Genomic DNA, 21,356 nt, shown 5'->3' with positions numbered 1-21,356 from the left:
TCTCCAAGGCATAGCAATAACTGAAGATCTTAGAGTGCCGCCTGGAGACACAATGAGATGCTAAATACTTTGTCCATCAGCATGAAGCCAATATGTTTTTGAGGAAGGATTTGAATGTGAGTCCTCCTGCCTTCAAGGCCAGTGCTTTACCTTTACTTACTTCAGTGTTCCCTCTGATGGATACTTTTCAAGAAGTAACATCTATAGTGGCTAGGGTCCTGGCCATAGAGTTCAGAAGATCTTGGTTCAAGTACCATCTCTGACACTCGCTAGCTGTGTGACTGGCTGGTCGGGTAAGCTCTCTGAGCCTCAGGTGATGATAGAATCATAACATGTTCCATAACTTCAAGCCACCCCAATCTCGCCAGTGGGATCGTAGGGCCCTGATACCTTGGGGCCATAAACAACACCTGAAGAACGATGGCAGCTAGTGCTTATAGAGGACTTGAAGTTTGTCAGATACTTTATTGATCTTCATAACAGTCCAATGAAGCAAGTGATTTATCAACATTTTTATAGGGTCACATGGCTAAGTAAGTGTCTGAGGAAGAATTTGAGCTGAGGTCTTCCTGTCTCTGTCCACTACACCACCTAGCTGTTCCCCAGATATCATTCTCATTCAGTTCTTTCAACCTTGTCCAACTCTTCATGACCCTCTTTGGAGTTTTCTTGGCAAAAATCCCAGAGTAGTTCTCCATTTCCTCCTCCAGCTCATTTTATAGATGAGGAAACTGAGGCAAATAGGCGACTTGCCCAGCTACATAAGTATCTGAGGCTGGATTTGAACTCAGGTCTTCCTGACTCCCGGTCTGGCACTTTATGCATTATGGCATCTGGCTGCCTCTGGAAAGTAGAACCTGTCATTTGTTATTTCATCTCATTGGTGGTCTGAACTGTCATATATTTGGCTGAAAGTCCTGTCTGAACAGCTGTTTCTGAGCAGTGAAAAGTCTGTCTTTTAAGTTGGTGTCTTTCTCTCCACTTTATGCAGTCCAGGATTTCTATGGGGTGGGGGAGGGGATGGTTTGGAGTTATATGACTTCATATCTGCAAACTCTAGAGGGACATCACCTTGAGGTTTTCCGTCTGTGAATATATTCTGGAGATCACTTTGATTAAGTTAAAGCTTATCACTTTCAAATCAGGCCTGCCACCTTGGCCTGCGGAGACCGATGGTAAAAGATGTGTTCATGTGTGTGCACATACATGTGTGTTCATGTGTGACAGCATGTGTGTGTGAGTATGAGCATGTATGTGTGCATATGTGGCGGGGTAGGACAAAGGAGAGTTTGCCATGGTGGTATCCCATATGTGGAAGATACTAGACCCCGAAAGTCAGAGGAGACCTGGAGCCTCTCGGTCCTTTGTTTATCTAACCAACCCCAGGGTTGCATATTCTGAGGGCCCCTGAGCTTTAATGTATGAGATACCACATTCACACAATATAGAAGTCCTTAGGTGTGCTGATTGGACTCAAAAGGTGATAGTTGTCAGGATGTGGGACTGATCATTAGGCTTCTTCAGAGAATGGACCAGCAGCCCTCACTTGTCTGGTGCAGGGCTCTGAAGGGCCTCTGGACAAACTTGTGGCAGAGCTTAGAGGCTTCTGGCAGTGCCCTACTTCTAGGACCCCCTCCCAACACACATACACACACACACACACACACACACACACACACACAACCACACTTCAAGTAACTAGGGAGTCCCCAGGGTTACCCTGTAACTACTACTATCAAATGAATGACTCTTCGGGAATCTTCCCCCCCCCCCCACCAGTATAGCCAGTGGGATTTCCAGAGTCACAAAATCTCACTCTTGGAGGGAACCTTAGTGGCCGTATATTGAGCAAGCTAAGAATCTGTCCTGCGATATACCTGCAAGGTGGTTATTGGGTTTTTGCTTAGAGACCTCCAACAATCTGCGGCCTCCTGAGGCTGCCCCTTCCACTTTGGGGAAGCTCTGAGTGTGCTACAAAGCATTTATGGACATTACTAAGCTTTCCTTTATATCAATATGACCCCAACTGGCCTCTTGATACTTGGCACAAGTTCTGCCTTTGGGGACAATTAGAACAGTGTCAGCCCTCCTCCATATGCTGCCAGCTCTCCCCTTTGCCCCCTCAGTCTTGGCTTCTCCAGAATATCTCCTGGTCCCCCAGGTAGTGCTTATGTGGCAGGAATCAGAAGACATGTATCCTTTCTTGGCACCTCTTCTATGCACTTGCCAGGTTTGTGAGGTGGATTTTAAGGAGACCTCCCTCCCTTCCTTTCTCCCTCCCTTCCTTCCTCCCTCCCTTCCTTCCTCCTTTCCTTCCTTCCTTCTTTTACCCTTCCCTCCTTCCCTCCTTCCTTCCTTCCTTCTTTCCTTCCTTCCTCACATTTAGGGTAGTTGTCCAGGGTCACACAGCTAGTGAGTGTCATGTGGCAGCATTTGAACTCAGACTTTCCTGACTCGAGGCCTTGCACTTTATTGATTAGTGGCTTCATGGATAATATTAATTTTAATAACAATACAATAACAAAATGTCCTGACTTTAGAGAGAATTGGATGGAGATTAGACCTGTGATTTCTTGCTCTAGGGGTCTCCCTCTGCTACAGCAGGGGGTTTGTTACTCATCTGTAAGTCAAATCCTAGTGAGCTGCCAGGGGGCGCAGAAAGTCTGAGGGACTTGCCCATGGAGACACAGCACATGTCTGTCAGAAGTGGCACTTGAATCTGGCTCTCTGGCTCTGAAGCTGGCTCTCTGTTGACTTTACCAAGGCTGCCTCTGAGTTAAATGTACCCACCATGCTGGCACATTTAAAAGAAGACCTGAGAACATCGGTGCTTGGGAAATTCTGCCTGTTGGAGGGTTGGAGGCCAGACTCTCTACTCTGGTGCAAGTCCAGAGACAGGAGGCCCCGAGGAGCAGCCTCAGCTCTTCTGCTCTAGTCCAGGAAGAGGCTCCTCCTCACTTTTCTCAGAATGCCTGGCCTCTCTTCTTCCTTTGTTTGTTTATAACCTTAATCTGAAACTTTAGAAATCAGTTGGCCAGCTTCCCATCCCAGAGCTCTTCCGTCCTAAGGATACTGAAGTGATTTCCTGGGAGGATGAGGCAAGGTCTTAGAGCCTCTTAGCTTTAACTGGGCCCCAGATTGGATGGCAAGGCTGTGAGGGCTCTTGGGAAGAGTCCCCACAATCAGGGATGCTGAGTCCCAATGAGGCTTTTGCCCACTTCCAGCTGAAATGGGACAGGGGAGGTCCCAGGTCCAGCCCAGGTGGGTAGTCTAGCTGTTTCCATTTAAATAAGCATCAGGCCAATGCATATTTATAGGCATTTGAGCCTGGTCCACGTGGAGTGTCTAGATAATCTGAAGCGCTCTTCCCAGGCTGTTCTGGGTGAGAGGTGTGGGAGGTGATAGGCAGAACCCTTCCCAGTGGGTAATAAATCATCTGCGGAACCATGGGCATGTCCACATCCCTGCTCCTGTGGTGCCTCGGCCCCTCTCCCGGTAGAATTTTAATTCTGCAGTAAAATTGATTCCCCTCGTTCTGGGCGTTCTCCTCCCTGTCTCCCATTTAGCCTGTTAGTTTGCTGACAGTAGAGTACACAACACTTAGCAGCTGGTTTGTGCAACCATCAGTCAGGACATTGTATGATAAATAGGAGCTCGCAGCATCTCCCGCTTTAGCCTGCCTCAGCAGTTTCTGCCTGACTTTGGGAAAGTCAACCTGGGCTATTTTGTCAAGACTCCAGCAGGAGATGGCTGCATGGAGGCTCTCCCTGCCCCAGGATGTGACTTATGGGGCTCACTGGAGATGCTGTTCATGGGTGATAGGTGGTCGGGAAGGGTGGCATGCTCTGGTGGAGGTGAAGTTCCTGGGTCTTTCCCAGTCAAGTGGTTCCTCCTAACTGGGGGAAGAGGGTATCTGTGCTCAGGATGGAGAATGCTGCTGATCCCACACAGGGACTTCATGAACAAGACCCCCGAGAAACCGGGGAAACCCACACATTCTCCTCGATTCAATTCAGTAAGCATTTATGAAGCACTTACTGTGTATACTATGCTAGGGATGCAAAAACATGGATGAAAAACAGCCCCTTGCCTTTGAAGGGTTTCCTTGGAGATTTCTGTTGTGCAGTGTTTGGGGACTAGATGAGAGCCAGGCCTTCATGCCCCACCTGTGAGTCATGGAAGATTGTGATCTATGCTGCTGTTGCTCTGGAAAACCATGTTCCAGAATATTAATTCAATAAGCATTTATTGTTGTTGTTCAGCCTTTTTCAATTCTATCCAACTCTTTATGACCCCATTTGGGGTTTTCTAGTCAAAGATACTGGACCGGTTTGCCATTTCCTTCTCCAGTTCATTTTACAGATGAGGAAACTGAGGCAAACAGGGTTAAGTGACTTACCAAAGGTCACATAGCTAGTAAGTGTCTGAGGCCATATTTGAACTCGAGGCCCAGCTCTCCATCCACTGTGCCACCTAGCTGCCTCCAATAAGCATTTATTATGCCTCTACCATGTGTATAGCCACTAGGGAAAGTGTCACAGCTGCAAAAGAAATAGTCCCTGTCCTCAAAGAACTTCCATTCTTACTGCAAGATATGATCTCTAAACAGAGAAGAAATACAAGCTAATTGGAAGAGGAAGAGAGAATCCACAACTAGAGAACGTAGATGGTGGCACTTTAGCCTCAAGGGGAGCAAACAATTCTAAGAGAAGTGAGGGAAGAGTGAATGCATTCCAGACACAGAAAACACTCTGGACAAAGGCATGGAGGAAGAAGTGATGGTGAGTTTGGGAAGCAACAAGTAGGCCAGGCTGACTGAGAAGCTTCATGTTTTATAATATAATTTAGAAATTAAAAGTACACACACGACTACATTGTAGTCTACCAGAACATGTGCCCATATATATAAGATTTATACCACTTATCACCAAAAACTTATTTTCATAGACACTGCATCATGGTAAATAGTCTAGGAAAGATTTTATTAAAGTGAATCAAGAGGGAAGAGAATGCAAAGAGAAAAAACTCTTAAAACTTCCAGCGGAAAATGAGAAGGGCTTATTGAATCCCCCAAATGCTTGAGCCTGCTGACCTTCCCTGTTTCTTCCTGTCCTGCTCCCTCCCCTTTGTTCTCTCACATTCTTAAGAGGGTTTGAAAGTTTCCTGTTTCATTCATGGAGAGAGTGTATTCAAGATCTGTCAGGATAATCTTTGGGAAATTAAAAAAAGCAGGCAATCACACTTAAATGTCAGTGATATCATTTCTCTGTTTAGGAGGGGAAGTATAATTTCCTTAGGGAAGGCATTTTTATTCTTCCTTCCCCCTCCCTCACTCCCCCTGCACTTATCCCTCAGAGCTAAGGGGCTCATGTTGGACATGACCCACACAATCATGATTATAGCCGCAGTATCATTATGTAGAGAATCATAGCAAGATAATGGCCATGAAAAGGGGGCTGTTGGGATCACAGTCATTTAAAGTCCTGATGATGTTTCAATCTGTAGTCAAAATTCACATCAGCATCAACACTAAGAAAGCCAGACAGAATAATGTCACCCAACTATGGAGATGCCAGACTAATAGCCGCCTCAGCCAAAAGACAGCCAAGATTGAGACAATAAACAAACTGTGCCTGAACACTGCAGTGGTCACTGCACCCTCAGATTACCAATCGTAGGATGTTTTTACTTTTAATATGCCTGGACTCCTTAAGGATAAGCTATCTGTAACATCTGGTGGCAACGGCTAAATCCCAAATCCTCGAATAGATGTCCCTGTATGTCTGTGAACAAATCTACATGTCACAGTCATTTGTTGTATTTCTTTGTTGATGTAGTTATGCTTCAGACTGAGAAGGGATATCAAGAGTCATTTGGTCAAGCCCTTAGCATCAAAAGAAGTCCCTCTACACCATTCCAATAAGTAATCATTGGATGTTTGGATGAAGAACTGCAATGCTGGAAAACTCACTGCCTTCCAAGGTAGAAAACTCACCACCTCCCAAGGTGGCCTGGTCCACTTCGGGATGGTTAGGAAATGTGTCTTTAATGTCAAGCTTAAATTTGCAACTATTCGCTTTACCTCTGTCCAAGCAGAGCAAATCTAATTCTTCTTCCACTTGACAGACTTTCAAGTATTTGAAGACATGTACCATGTTCTCTCCCTGCCTCTACCCCCTTTTCCCCAACAAGGGCTTGACCTTCTCTTCTGCAAGATAAACAGGGCCATGGCCTTGCACCTATTTGGCCTCTTCTGGACACTCTTCAGTTTATCAATATGCTTCCTAAACTCTGGTGCCCAGAATCACAAATGGTGTTCCACCTCTGGCCTGATGAGAGCAGAGTGCTTGAGGAGTATTAGGGCCTCTTCATTCCTAAAAGCCAACACTCTCTTAGAGTAGCCCAAGCTTTCATATTTTGTTTTTGGTATGCCAAATCATGTTGATTCATAAGGCTCTTGAAATATATTAAAATACCCAGACTTTTTTTTCAAACTAAAGATTTTATCTATGTCCAACTAGTACATGCAGGCTAACTCTTTGGCAAAACTGGAAAGCACCAGTTCTAGATAAGGAACCTAATTATTGCTTCTGCCACTTCACTTACACAGATAATGTGTAATAGATGCATACTATATAAATATAGATGTATATATCACATATATACACATATACATATGTTTGGTGGAGGATAATCTCAGAGGAGAAGGTGCTGGGCTTCATCTCATGGCAACTATATCTAGTGATAGTAGCATATTGGTTCAGAAATTCAATGAACTTGACCAGCTTTCTCTTTGATACATATTGTAGTCTATACTTCTTAACAGAAGGCATCATGTATTTATTACCAAAAGATAAAGGGAAAAGCACCCTTTCCAAATAGCAACCAATTATGTTTTTATGTAATTTATATAAAACGACAGCTTACATCAATTCAAAATGCACCAAAACTTATAGGCAAACAGGATAGTGGATGAAGAGTGAAAAAAGTATGCCAAAGACTTGTAGGAGGCATAAAAGCAATTCATCATCTCTTTGATGATTATTAACCAAGTCGCCTGAAAGTACCGTAACATCAGAACACCTTGATTAATGATCACAAAGCTGTGACTTGGCTCTGCCTTAATGACTCCATCAGTGTGATGCAAATACTAAGATAAATCTAAGCATGGGGAGCATGCTAGTCTAAGCTGACCTTAACATGAAAACTGCACTCTTTTTAAAATGTGCTACCAGCACAAGAATAATGTCAAGGATAATCGATATAAAAGTGACATGTTCCAAGGGGACACCTTAAACTTGCTATGGTTCTTCCTAGTCCCTGAATAGAAGGGGGTATAGCATGTAAGACAAAGAAGGAGTCATAAGAAAACTTTGTAGTAATTATTTGTGCATTGATGACTTCAAGTTAATAGAATTCCTTTGACAAATACATTCAACAATATGGATTTATCAAGTGTTTACTACATGTCAGTCTTAGTGCCAAATGCTGAAGGTACAAGGAAGGGCAAAAACAAAACAAAGCAAAACCAACACCAAATCCAAACAGTGCCTGCTCCCAAGGAATGTACATTCTAATGGGGCGATGACATGTAAATAAATTCACGTAAAGTATAGAGAAAGTCAATGGAAAGTAATCTCAGAAGGGAAGGGACTAGACTTTGTCTCAATGGAAATTTTATCCAGTGATAGCAAAATACTATTTAGATTGAATGAGTTAAATATTTTTGTCCCCAAAGGAAGAAAAGAAACAGAAATATTTGAGTTTGAGTCTAGAGGTCATCTTGAATCAGTGGATGAAGGTAATATCTACAAATGCCTGGTCTTCTTCAAGCAAGACAATGAGCACGGGGCTCTTGAAGACCAAGCTGAAATTGTGGGTATTGAGACTGGCTGGTATTTGGAAGACAAAGCTTATTGGGAAGAGCACATTTAGATCAATTGGTACCTATCAAGCATCAGTCTTAATGTATACTTTTGACACAGAAAAATAGACAATGGTCTAGAAAGTGTCCAAAGTTCCATCATGCTCTGTTAATGAAACTGGGCCCATCACCCCAAGGGAGCCATAAAAAATCAACATTTCCACATGAAGAAAAGAGATTGAGGAGAGGTACAGTCTCAAACAACCCAATAATCAGAGTGAAAATACAGAAATAATTCTGAAACAAAGAGACCTCACCTCCCTTCATAGTACCACACTAGGTGCTGAAAGTATACACCATTAATTTGTCAAATGTGGACAAAAGTGGTTTATCTCCATATGGAGTTATAGTTATGGCCTCAGAGTAGAATCACAAGGTCGCTTCCTCAGCAAATCTACATCAACTCAAGTATCAAAATGTCAACAAAGAAATACAGGAAATGACTGTGACATGTAGATTTCTTTACAGATATAGAGGGGCATCTATTTGGGATTTGGAATTTGGCCAAATATTAAAGAAATCTTATTCTTAAGGTAGCCCAGGTGTATTGAAGAATGCCAGTTAAGCAATAAAGTGGGAGAGACTGTACAGAAGATTTCTATAAGTTGCCAAAATTTAGCTAGGAAATTTTACTCATAAATCTGGAAAGACATAATCAGATGGTTGGAATTATATACCAGAAGTTCCCTATCTTTTATAAACTGAAAGATGACAAATTCTTGTACTACAAACAAAAACTATTCTTGGAAACTCGACAAATAAATTCTGTGAAGACTGGAGCATCGATTCAACTGTTGCCTGTGACCCCCTGGCAAAAACATTGATTCATAAAAATTTATGAAGAACACTTTAAAATATTTTTTCATACTCAATACTCATAATCTCCAAATAGTATAAGGTTAAAATATTTCAAAATACAGTGACCTGGCAAAAGAAATTAACCCCGTGTAAGAACAGGAAGAAGTACATGCCATACTCTCCCAATAGTCCCAGGCTGACTCTACACCTTCCCAGATTCCTACCTCCGGGAATTAACTGTTGGAAACTTCTGGACTGGCCCAGGACGTTTTCCCTCAAACTCTCAAACTGTCTCTTGTTCTGATCTCCCCAGATCTCCTCTTCCCATTTGCTGTGGTCCCCGGATCCTTCCAGGATACTGCTTGTGGGGTGGATATGGCTACTCATACCCAGTGCCATCCTCTTTGCTGATGAATTCCAGGGACCTCTGGGCCTTGCCGTGGGCCCTGCAACTGTATCTCCCATATGTCTTGTGTCTTCCAATTAAAACGTGAGCTTCTTGAGGGGCTGACTTTCATTCCTTAGCACAGTGCTTGGTATATATTAGGCATATTTTCTTTTCCATTTGCCCTCGGCTGTCCTGTGTGGTTCTGGGGTTTTCCCAAAGAGGATTTCTGTTAGCTTACTGGTGATGAGTTTGTGACCTAATAAGTTTGTGCAAACTACCCTTTCGTCTCCCCAGAATATTAAACACACAAAATACTGGCAGGTTGGCGACTTGTCGCAGGGCTCTTTCTCTTTGAATTCTATTACAATGACAGTAGTGGTTACCATTTCAATGGCACTTTAAGGTCTGCTGCCCTTTATACATAACACCTCACTCAATTTTCAACATCACCCTGAGTGGAGGTGGTAGAACTACGCCCAATTTAAAAATAAGGAAACTGAGAATCAGAGAGTGTAGGTTACTTGCCTCATACCATATTGTTTTTGTCAAAGAGGACTGAAATGGCATCACTATGTTGTACACCTGGGGCTGATCAGACCAGTGCCAACTTGGTCAGGATTAGGATTCAATTGGTCCCAACTGCAAGTCTAGCCCTTACCCTGTTCTATACCACTTCTTTCTTAAAGAGGGGTGTATGTTGCAGTAAGCAGAAATACAAATGGGTAAGGCAGAAGGAGCAGAGATTGACTCTGCACTGTCAGAGGACTGAATGTTGAAGGTTACTGAAACATCTCTACCCTGGCATTTTCAATATTACCTTTGCCATCTGGCATGGCCTTTAACTAACACATCATGGCAGGCAATCACTGGTGCCTTAGCTTGGCTTTGCTCCCCTTCCTCAGTCTTCTCCCTCTTGGTGCTATGGTTCCTCAGGCCACAATGCCCACTTACTACATGGGGGAGAATCCCAGTGGGGTCTTGGGCTTTTTTTTGAAAGTGCGATAAGACAACCTTGGATGCTATCTTCTGCCTTGGGCACCATGGCCTATCTCTGGACATCATTCCCCTTGGTATCTCTGAATGCCTCCTGGGAAAGGTAGGAGACCCAGCAATGACTCAGCTGGCCAGGCTAAGGAATCCTCTTGCTGCAACTGAAATCCTTCTAGGTGTGAAACCTAGGCTTTAGCGGGACCTGAAGTTGGTAGGGAATTCATTTGTTGTTTTACTCTTTCCTATTTCCAGATTCATACATTCATTGATTTCTATTTGGAAGGTTTCTTAGTGATCAGCTACAGCCTCCTCAATTTTCAGATGAGGAAACTGAGGCCCTGAGAAATTAGATCACTTGCCTAACATCACAGAAGTAGTAAGTGATTGAGCCAAGATTGAAAAATGGATGCTCTGGCTCCAAGTTGAGAGTTCATAGGATCTAGCACTGGGAGGGAGATCAGATGGTATTGATTCCCCTCCTTTAATTTTACTAATGAGGAAACTGAGGCCTCTGGAGATTAAGTGACTTGCCTGAGGTCATACAGGTAATGAGTAGTCCTGACCAGAACACTGTCACATGCCAGCAAATTCAGAACCAGGATCTGAACCAGTGTCTTCTGATTCTGTGCCATACTCTTAACATCATGTCTGCCTGCCTCACCCCACTTCCCAAAGATTATGACCCGTCATGCTTTGAATTTCTGTTTGAATTCTATCAACTGTGTTTGCCTTTAAAAAGCTAACTATAGCCTAATTAGATGAGTATTAACTTCTTTCAAAGTCATCAACTCTGGAGACAGAGAGTCCTCTTTGGAAATTGCCTTTGGGACCTGGGATTCTTGTGTGAGGGCCTGAGTGGTGGCAAACATCTTTATTGAAAAAGTGGTTTTGATTTGAGGAGATGCCCAGAATCCTTAAGGGCCAAGGTTAGAGAATAATGTAGATGACGGAATTGTGTCATAAGGCTTTGTGCCCCAGACAAGTTATGGTTGAACTTTTTCATTATTTTGGCCTATCAGCCAAAGGGAATGCCTAAAGAGTTGTTCCTAACAATACTTTAAGGAAGATGCCTTTGCAGGAAGGCATTGGATAATATGTATATAGAAAAGCGATAGCATGGCCAGAAACAATGGTGGGCTAGTCTCTGCATGAGAATGAATGAGCCATGACAGACATCCTGAGAGCTGTGCTGGTGTCTGTGAAACTTTACAAGAACCCAGGGAAAGCGTCTTGGTGACTGATCTCTCAAGGCTTTCCGGGAAGGCTTGAATAAGCCAATGCAGGTGTAGAGGGGTTGTAATCTGATCCAGTGAAGCAATCTTGGATCCATGAAAGGACTCTTAACTGGAAAAATGCGAGAATGTGTTCCTCATCTCATTTGACATTAGGTCATAAAAGTTCAGTTAACCTTTTGATTTTTCTCAAATAAATGAATTAAAAGGTCTGTATTCATTCCTTTTGCATTCATGACTACTTCCTTTTCCTTCCTTTCAGTACTCCTACCATTCCCTTTAAGTGGGTATGGACACAGGGCTTGGTGGGAGGACCAAATTCTACCCTTTAGTCTCCTTACCCTTTTAGATATTGAGGACACAGATCTCCTGTGCATTTTCCCTGGAGGATGTTTTTCTTTGTTCCATTCTGTCTCCCTTTCTTTGCCAAGCACAATGGTGGCTCAGCCATTCTTCCATCAGAATTTTCCATATTTGCTGTCAACATTAATGAGTTTCTTCAAAGTTTTGGAACAAAATTATATCACATAAACCCCAACAATTTCATATTTTGGGTGGAATTAAGTTTCACTGACTTAGAGGGAAAAGGAGGTGCTTGTGTTTCTGTGTGTGTTTGATGGTCGGGGTGGATGTTCACCAAATGGAATGCTTTTAAACAATCTTGAAAACCTTGTTTCTTTTTCAGACCCTCCTCATCTTTTCCCAGCATTCCACCCTCCAGTCCCGATCGATGCGAGACATCATGAGGGACGTTACCATTATGACCCGTCTCCCATCCCTCCACTGCACGTGTAAGTAACTGCTTTGCACACTAAAGAGATGAGCTTCCTACCTCCGATGACTCAAGACACACATTCTTGGTTCTCTGCGATACTTGCTGGGAGCTCAGAAGGACTAATAGAAGGGAAAGATTTACCTTTGAAAGGGAGTGAGTTTATCTGCTCGGGGTTTCACTGGAGCAGAGAGTCCTGCTGTCTCCTTAGGAATGACTGGGATAATAGGTAGCCAGCAAGTGGTACCTATATATTCCGCCGACATGTATCCTGTAGGCTGCTATTCTCTAAATACTAAATTTTAAGAGGAGCCAGCCTGGAGAGAGAGCCCAAGACAAAATATGGACTTTGTCTGGAATTCTTCTTTGTGAGAACTTAGGCAATCGCAAGTCCTCTCCTCTGGATTCTCTGCAATGTAATCACATTTTGATGGGAAATTTTCATATTCCCCATTGTGCATATACCAGGCTGGCATGATTGATGGGGATGTCACCCAAACAAAATAGCAAATGAGATAGAGCCCGTGGTTTACACAAAGATAAAAGGAAAGAATAGAGGTGATAACATACATTAGGAAAGGAGGAATAAAGGAGGAAATAAATATTATCTTACTTGAGTTAAGAGAGGATAAAAGAATTGGGGGGGGCTGATAAAATAAAATGGTATCTTTGATAGTCCTGACCAAAGGCTGTCAAAGGCTTAGGGGGCTTGAAGGGGCAGGACTTGGTAGGAAGGAGAAAAGGAGGGTCACTCATTTGCTAAAAGACTTGATCTGTGTATTTAATCATATCTAATAAACATCCACCATCTTGAGACAATAAAAGGAGAAGAGCCCACAAAATACTTTGAAGAATTGTGCCAGTTATTTCGATGGTAGATTACATCTTCCTGACTATTAGTTACAGCTGCATAATTACATATGGGCGGAAGAAAAATGAAGTTGTTTTAAAACAAGTCCTCCTCTGTGAACAGAATTAATTGATATTAACAATCCTAACTACATGCCCAAGTACACATATAATATTTTACCCACTGCCTTTTTTCCCTTCTGGAGCCATCTCCCATTACAGAATTGTAATTTCAGAGCAAATTTGCCTGGAGGGAGGTAATAAATCTGCGTGGCTAGCTCCCATGAGCATTAAGGAAAAGTGGGTATTTATAGAGAGGGACCAGGAATTTGTGATTTATCCTCCAGAAGGCCCCTGATACATGAGGAAGCATTTACAGGGTTCGGAAGCAAACTAAAAATACATTTAACTCCAAAGAGGTCTTCTATACAAAAGGAAGGAAATTCCAAATTAAAGCCCAAATGGGATGTGTCATTCACCCCCATTCCACAGATTTTACAGTGAGGTGGGACCACAATTCTATTCTCAGACAAGAAGGTGTCTCATGGTGCATGGGGAGTGAGTCTCTTCATTAGAAACCAAAATATCTGGATCTAGGCAGGGCTCAGTCAGTGATATTTCCAATGCTGACTGTGGAAGCTCTGGCTTCAATCAGCCCTTGGACAGATTTTCACATAGATTTTGAATATGTGAGTGTGTTTGGTGGGAGAAGAACTCTTTGATTTTTTTTCTAATGATCTTATTGAAATATTAAAAACTTGATTGTGGAAAGAGTAGATTCTCCTAGTTCCCACTGGGACTTTGTGGTCTGTTATTTACTTCAAGGCAATAGGAATTGAGCAGAAAAATCTTTTGTTCTTTGCCAATGTGCAGCATAGGCCTTTGTTGGTGTTAAAGACAGCTCCATAAATATGTGTTTGGAGCAAAGGCTATCTGAGTGGAAGCAAAGGTTCCAGCCTCTAACCATTTGCTTGGCTGGCGGAATTCATTGGCCTGTATCTTCAGAGTCTTTAAAGACTGTTTAAAACAAAGTCCATTGACAAAATTAGCTGTTTAAAAAGTTAAGCTTCAGATTTTTGTCCTTGTTTTGAGTACAGTCCCTAAAAGATGCTAATGTTAGTCCTAATACAATTGGGTTTATGGGACTCCTTCCCCAGTGGGTTAGAAGGAGGCTCTTAGTGCATACTCACACCCACACCCACCCCATGAGCTGCACTGAGGACGGCCAGAGGGTGTTTCTCCTGTAGTTTACTGCCATTGTGTTCCCTGGTCCACACAGGAGGTGTGGCTGGGGCTCAGACAACTGTATCTACTTATATGGGTCCCTGCCTCTCTACAATAGAATGCAAGCTCCTTGAGGCAGGGATTGTTTCATTTCAACCTTTGTATGGCCAGTCCCTGGAAATTGCTAGGCACTGAGTAGGCACAAGAATTAAATGGAATTGAGGAAAGCTTCCAGTAAGAGAAGGGATTTTCATTGGTGCTCAGAGGAAGGTAGAGAGGGCAGTGGGCAGAACAAAGGATGGAGAGCTTGGAGGACAGCCAGAGAAAATGCCCAGAGCTGAGCGAGGGCGTGTTTGTGCATGGAACAGTCAGGAGGCCAGTGCCCCTGGGTTGAAGGATACATGGTGGAGAGTAAGGTGTAAGAAGACTGGAAAGCAAAGAGGGCCAGGTTATGAAGGGCTTTGAATGTCAAACAGAGCTTTTTGTATTTGCTCCTGAAAGTGATAGGGAGCCACTGGAGTTTATTGAGTGGGGTGGGGATGGGTGACACGGTTAGACCCGAGCCTTAGGAAAATCACTTTAGTGACTGAATGGAAGATGGACTGGAGCAAGAAGATTTGAAGAAGGAAAATCTATGGCAGCTATTGCAATAGTCCAGGCATGAAGTGTTAAGGGTCTGTACCAGGGGTTGGGAATGTCAGAGGAGAGGAGGGGGCTTATTCAAGAGATGCTGCAAAGGTGATGATGTGATGATAACAGTGAGGGCTCTGAGACACTTTCTAAGGTACTCAATTGTTTCCAGGTCCTGATTCGTATTATTACAGATGCAGAGCTGGATGGGGCCTGAGAGGTCATCAAATCCAACCTCCTCATTTTACAGTTGAGAAAACCTAGTCCCAGTGAAGAAAAGAACTTGTCTAGGATGCCATAGAGACAGGATTCGCACCCAGGTCTTCCCGATTCCAAATTCCATCTTCTACCCTCTGCAACATGCATCCTGCCAATGTTTGCATGTATCTACATCTATATTCAAACCTACTGATCAGTTTGTCATCTATCTATCCATCTCCCTCTTTTCTCCCACTCTGTTCTCTCTTTCTTTTACACCTTCCTTCCCTCTCCTCCCCTCCCCTCTCCTCTCCTCTTCTCTTCTCCTCTCTTCCCTTCCCTTCCCTTCTCATCTCTCTATGTCTCTCTCTCTCCCTCTCTCCCTCTCTCTCCCCCCTTCTCTCCATCTCTCTGTCTCTGTGTGTCTGTTTCCCTGTCTCTGTCTCTCTAGCTCTCTCTCTCTGTCTCTGTCTCTCTCTCTCTCTCTCTCTCTCTCTCTCTCTCTCTCTCTCTGTCTCTCTCTCTCTGTCTCTCTCTCTCTCTCTCCTCCCCCCCCTCTCCCCCCTCTCTCCATCTCTCTGTCTCTTTCTGTGTGTCTGTTTCTCTTTCTCTGTCTCTGTCTCTCTCTCTCTCTGTCTCTGTCTCTCTCTCTCTCTCTCTCTCTCTCTCTCTGTCTCTCTCTCTCTCTGTCTCTCTCTCTCTGTCTCTCTCTCTCTCTCTCCTCCCCCCCTCTCCCCCCTCTCTCCATCTCTCTGTCTCTTTCTGTGTGTCTGTTTCTCTTTCTCTGTCTCTGTCTCTCTCTCTCTCTGTCTCTCTGTCTCTCTCTCTCTCTCTCTCTCTCTCTCTCTCTCTCTCTCTCTCTCTCTCTCTTCCTCCCTGCCCCCAGAGGAAAAAGTATCAGAATAGCAATAAGGGAGTTTTGATTCTAGCTCTGATCTTTTCAGTGATTCATTGGACCTTAGACCAATCACTACACTCCTCTGCCTGAATTTGCTCAGCTGACAATTGAGGCACCACCATGTGCCCTCCTCCCTAGCTCACCAGATTATTGGGAAAACAGGATGAGTTGGTAAATATACAGATAGGTGTGGATGATCCATCAGAAACATTAAGGGGATCAGTAGTGCTGTTGTTGGTTTGTTTGTCTGAGGGCCCCCTCTTCAGCTCAGACATTTCCATTCTGAAATGAACTGGACTAGACATTGGATCATAAATCTTGAGCTAGAAGATATCTTAGATGCCATCAAGTTCAATGTTCCTTATTTTACAGATGAGGAAACTGAGGCACAGAGACGTTAAGTGAGAAATGTGTAGAATGGCAGGATTTGAACCCAAGGCTTCCTGACTCCAAGTTCACTGCCCTCTCCATTATTGCACAGTCCCTCTTGGGAGGCTGCTTGGGCACCCATGGAGTAAGATACCTGTTGCTAGTCCTCAGCCTTCGGTGATACGAGTACACGATTTCATGCCAGAAAATCCCCTGAGCCCGGCCCTAGACAACAAGACCATGGTCTGAAACACTAGGTCTTTAATAAGTGATGGAAATGAAGCCGAGGGCTCCCTGCAAACCTGGAATTCTTGGATGCCTTGTCATTTCATAAAAGTCTCTTCTCAGTCCGGCCCGGAGTGAGAGCCAAGTCATTGGAGGCCCGAAAGGTTTTTAAAGGTATGGCTCCAGCCTGGGGCTTCCAAGTCGGAGCATGTGGGGGGCAGTTTGGCAGGCTGGGGAGCGGGGGTCCCGCTCACGTTTTGCCGGCCACTTTTTCTCCCAGAGCCGACTGGAACAACTGGCTTCCGAGCCCCAACGAGGCATCTTTTATGCGCATGATGGAAATGCTGACAGCTCGGAGGAGGGCGGCAGGACTCGGGGCCGCTGTAATTATACTCTCATATCCTATCATTAAGGATTCCATGGAAAGGGACTTATAAATCGCTCCTCTCCTTAGATAAACCACCGGCATTAAGGCATCAACACCAGGGTGCAGAATTAAATTAAAACCTCATAAAATGAAAGATGTTCTGTATTAGCTGCTTGACACTTAATTTGCCTCTGAATGAGGAGAGGAAATCACAAATTAACCTGCCTTTGTTTTTCCGACCGCGGCTTATTAGGTGTTAGAACAACTGCAATTACAGGCTAATAATAAGCATCAGGCCTTATAAATATGTACTGAGGCCTGTCAGTTTGTGTTCAGGAGACCTGTTTGTTAAATAGAGGCTCCGGCTTGGGCAGGGTGGGGGCAGGTGGGGGGAGCTTCGGGTGGCGTTGCCTTCCCTGCAGTATCTATAATGGACAGTTCAGCACTGTGGGGATTGGACAGTTCAGCACCGTGGAGATTGGACAGTTCAGCATCTTGGGGATCTGACAGCGCTACCGCCCCCCAGCAGGGCAGGGAGGGTGCGAGAGAGAAGCAGGATGAGAGTGATGTGTTAAGTTCCACCCTGAACCTGAGTAGCAGAGAGTGGCTGAGATCAGAGACTGGGCCGAGTCCAACTCCCTCGTTTTACAGATGGAGAAACTGAGGCTCAGGGAGAGGGGCTTTGCCCAAGGTCACCAAGGGAGTAGGCGGAAAAGGGAAGATATGGGCTCAAGTCTTCATACTCCCAAACTCACTCTCTGTCCATATGGGCCATATCCTGAAAGGAAACTCAGAACACAGAGTCTAAGCTCTTTGTTTTATAGAAAACTGAATCTCAGAGAAGTGAAATGAGTGGTTCAAGGTGACATAGGGAGTTCCAGACAGGAGCCGGACCCGAATCTGGGCCTTGTGGGTCCAGCTGGGGGTGGAGGTGACTGCTGGTGACTAAGCTGGGCTGGTGTCCGTCATTCTGGACCTTTGGTCAGTGGACAGGGCAGGTTCAGGAAGCGCTTTCCCCGTCTGTGAACGTCTGCTCAGCCTGTTTCAGAAGAAGAATTCTACTGGATGGTCCCCCATCACACAAAGCTCTAGTGTCCTTCTGGGGTCGCCCATTCTCTCCACTCACTTCCTCTTCCAGACAGAGAAGACAGAAGAGGGAGAATGTGGTTCAGACTGTGGACAGATCATGGAACTGGAATCCGGAAGACCTGGGGTTAAATGCCCTCTAGGACATTTATTAGCTGTAGGACCTTGGGAAAGTCACCTCTTTCTGCCTCAGTTTCCTCCACTGCAATGCAGACATACCTCCCGGAGTCGCTGTGAGGATGGAATGAGATGATATTTGTAAGACCCTTAGCGCAGCGCCCGGCATGTCGAAGGCCCCTGTGAGAACCTGCCTCGTGAAGGTTGTGCTAAATTGGGGCTGTCGCTGCCCAGAATACAGGCGAGTTTGTGGTTTGTCTTTGCTTGGCACGTATGACCCTAGGGCTGAGGTGATAGCAATAACTTGGAAGACCTGGGTTCTAGACTTTCATGGTTAAGAATACTCACAGCTCCCTTTTCGATGCACTTTACACATATTATCACACTGCATCTTCGCAGTGACCCTGGGAGGTAGGTGCTCCCATTACCCCTCCTTGACAGATGAGGAGCGTGAGCCTGAGAACATGGTGAAGTGACCAGCTGGTGACACAGCTCATAAGCAGCTGAGGCTAGATTTGAATTCAGATCTTCTTGCTGTGTGAATTTGGGTGATCACTGCATCTTCTTGAGGCTCCAGGGTAATCACATTTCCCCCTCCTACCTCATAGCATTCAAACAGAATACATACCAAAGCTCCCTACACTTTCGTCCTTATTTCTATGTTGGGCCTTATTATCATTTCAGAATGCTTTCCTTCAGCCCAGGCAAGTCTGGGGCCCAAGGCCTTGGGTTAAAGTGCTGACTCTGCAATTTGTGATCTTCAGAACTTAGCTCCAGTCCTTTAACCTCTTTGAAGCCATTTCTCCAACAGTAAAAGGAAGAGATTGAACTAGCTAGAACGTGAGGTCCCTTCTACCTCTCTGCTCTAACCATGCAAACCCTGGGTTCTTCACCAGCCTCGGGCAATTGCTTTCACATGAGCCAGCCTGTGCAGGACTATCCCTTCCCTCCATTTTAAGCTGCATTGTTATTTTCATTTAAAGAGACCTCAAACATTTTTCCTTTAAAATTATCCGAGAGGCCATGAGGCCTTGGGAAGAGGGGGCAGCACTGGAGTGAGGGAGATACTTGCATCTCCTTTATATGTTTTGAACATACCTGAGTATGTATATGTGGATACATGCATACATATGAACACATATAAAAGTATGTGCATGTATACACAGTATTTATATAATGTCAATGTGTATCTGCGCGTACATGTTTAGATGTATAGACACACCAATATATATTATCTCCCTGGATCCAATGAAAGCTCCATGGTGTAAGGGAGTATCTCCCTTCAGTCTTTGCATTCCTAGTACCTAACACAGAAGGGGCTTAATAAATGCTTGCTTTCTTACTTGGCCAATGACTTCTGAGTGGTGTCTCTCAGAGACGGCCAGCCACAGAGCAAGAAGAGACCTTTCTGGCTTCCCAGCAGATGTCTTTGCTGAAGCATGGCTAGAACGTGCTTGAGTGTCATTTTATTAGTTTTGTTGGTAGATTGCTAGAATTCATTTTTTTCAATTATCAAGTGCTTCCTTTCTGTTCTCTGCTCCCCCCCCCCCAAGAGCAGGACTCCTCTTCTCCCCAGCATCAGTGCCTGCTCGTCTTAGCTTGCTGGGCACCAGCCTGTTTGAGAGACCGTCCTTTCACTAAACCTATTCATGTGAGCACAAATAGGATTTTTGTCTCCAGGTCACTAACGTGAAGTCCTAAGCCTTCAAATTCGAGTGAACAGTAAACAAAAGATCAGAGAATGCAGAACTGGGATTTGGCAGGGACCTCAGAGACCGTCTAATCCAGGCTGTGCCTGATCAAGAATTCCCTCCATGGCGTTCCCCACATGTGGTCAGTCAGCCAGCATTGCCTATGGAGGGGAGGCGAATTCAGCTTTGGGCACCTCTCAATCTTTGGATATTTTCCTGACATCAAGGACAGCAAATCTGCCCCTTGCAACACCTTCTCCTCCCCCTGGTTCCTGGTTCTGCCCCCTGGGCCAAACAGAATCATGATAATCCCTCCTGTCCTGGGCAGCCCCGCAAAACTGGAAGCTAGACACTCTTTGTTCCCTTCTCCAGGCTCCGTGCCCCCAGACCCTTCAGCCAATTCTTGTGGCATGAGAATGTGGCCAGCTTAGCCACTTTAATTAATGCCCTTCCTAAAATCTGGTAGCCAGAACTGAAGATGATCGGCAGTCACTCAATTAGCAAGTATTTGTATCGGGGATCCATGTATAGGGAATGAGCGGTTAGGTGGTGTTACTGCACCTGGTGGAGCTCCAGATCTAGAGTTGGGAAGACTTGAGTTCAAATTCAACCTGAGATACTTAGTGGGTGACTGACCTTGGACAAATCACTTAATCTCTGTCTCCCTTAGCTTCCGCATCTGTAGAATGGGAGTAATGAAAGAGCCCCCCACCCCAGTGTTGTGAGGATTGAATGTTGGTAAAACACTTTCCTGTCGATAAGGAGCTGTATCAGTGTCAGCTGTTGGTACACCCCAATGAGGGAGACAAATGCTGCACCAATGGAAAGTGAAACCCAAGGGGGTTGGGGCGGGGGGAGCACTAGCATGGAGTGTGTGGAGGGATGGGGAATCACACCACAGAAGGAAGAGAAAGATGGGGTGAAGGCAAGGAGCAAGGTGTCCCGGGCATGGGGGATAGTCGGGGCAGAGGATGGGAGCAAAGAGGCAGGATTCCAAGAGGCAGGGATGAGGAGGATGGACGGCATGACAGACTGGGGGTGGCTGGGAATAGGGGGGCAGAATCTTGTGTATGGGGAGCACGGAGTTGGCCGCTTTGACTGGAGCCCCAGTGTCCAAGGGGGATTAACGTATAATAAGCCTGGAAAGATAGGCTGAAGGCAGCCTGGGATGCTCCAGATACGTCCTTTTCAGTCCAAAGATCATCCTTCCCGGCAGTGAAAACAAGCAAAAAAAACGAGGTCGGCAGATATGGCTGCTGCCCATCATTCATGTGTTCATGAGCCCATCCTCGGTGAGCTGCAGCCCCTATCCCTGCTTTCATCTGCCTCTTTGCCTGTTGTAGCTTCAGACAAATCCTCCCGGCTCCCCTTCACACTCTTGGCTTTCCCCACCCTGAGTTCTCGCCCTTCAGACGCTGATGTGACAGGCCGTCCATGCTCTGCTGGAGGGCTCACCTTCCCTGCCCTGCTCCATCCCAAAGCCAAGGCTGACTGATAGGCCCACTGTGTACCTCCATCATCCCCACTAAATAACTCCCCTCATAGTTCACCATTAGAATTGTGGATGCCGGTGTCTCCAGAATCCATTCTCCAGGCAA

General features: G+C 45.0%; 1 protein-coding gene across 1 annotated transcript in view; it reads left to right on the top strand.

Annotated features, from left to right (window-relative positions):
• Nucleotides 1-21,356, top strand: part of GLI3 (GLI family zinc finger 3) — a 273,969-nt gene that overhangs the window by 145,952 nt on the left and 106,661 nt on the right. Inside the window, exon 3 of the mRNA XM_036738670.1 lies at nt 12,018-12,123. Within this exon, the coding sequence (XP_036594565.1) occupies nt 12,018-12,123 (106 nt within the window). The remainder of the gene's footprint in view (nt 1-12,017; nt 12,124-21,356) is intronic.

This window comes from Trichosurus vulpecula, chromosome 9, assembly GCF_011100635.1.
Source record: "Trichosurus vulpecula isolate mTriVul1 chromosome 9, mTriVul1.pri, whole genome shotgun sequence".
Classification (NCBI taxonomy): Eukaryota; Metazoa; Chordata; class Mammalia; order Diprotodontia; family Phalangeridae; genus Trichosurus; species Trichosurus vulpecula.
The sequence above is the reverse complement of the archived record's forward strand: the minus strand, read 5'-3'. Positions and strand labels throughout refer to the sequence as shown.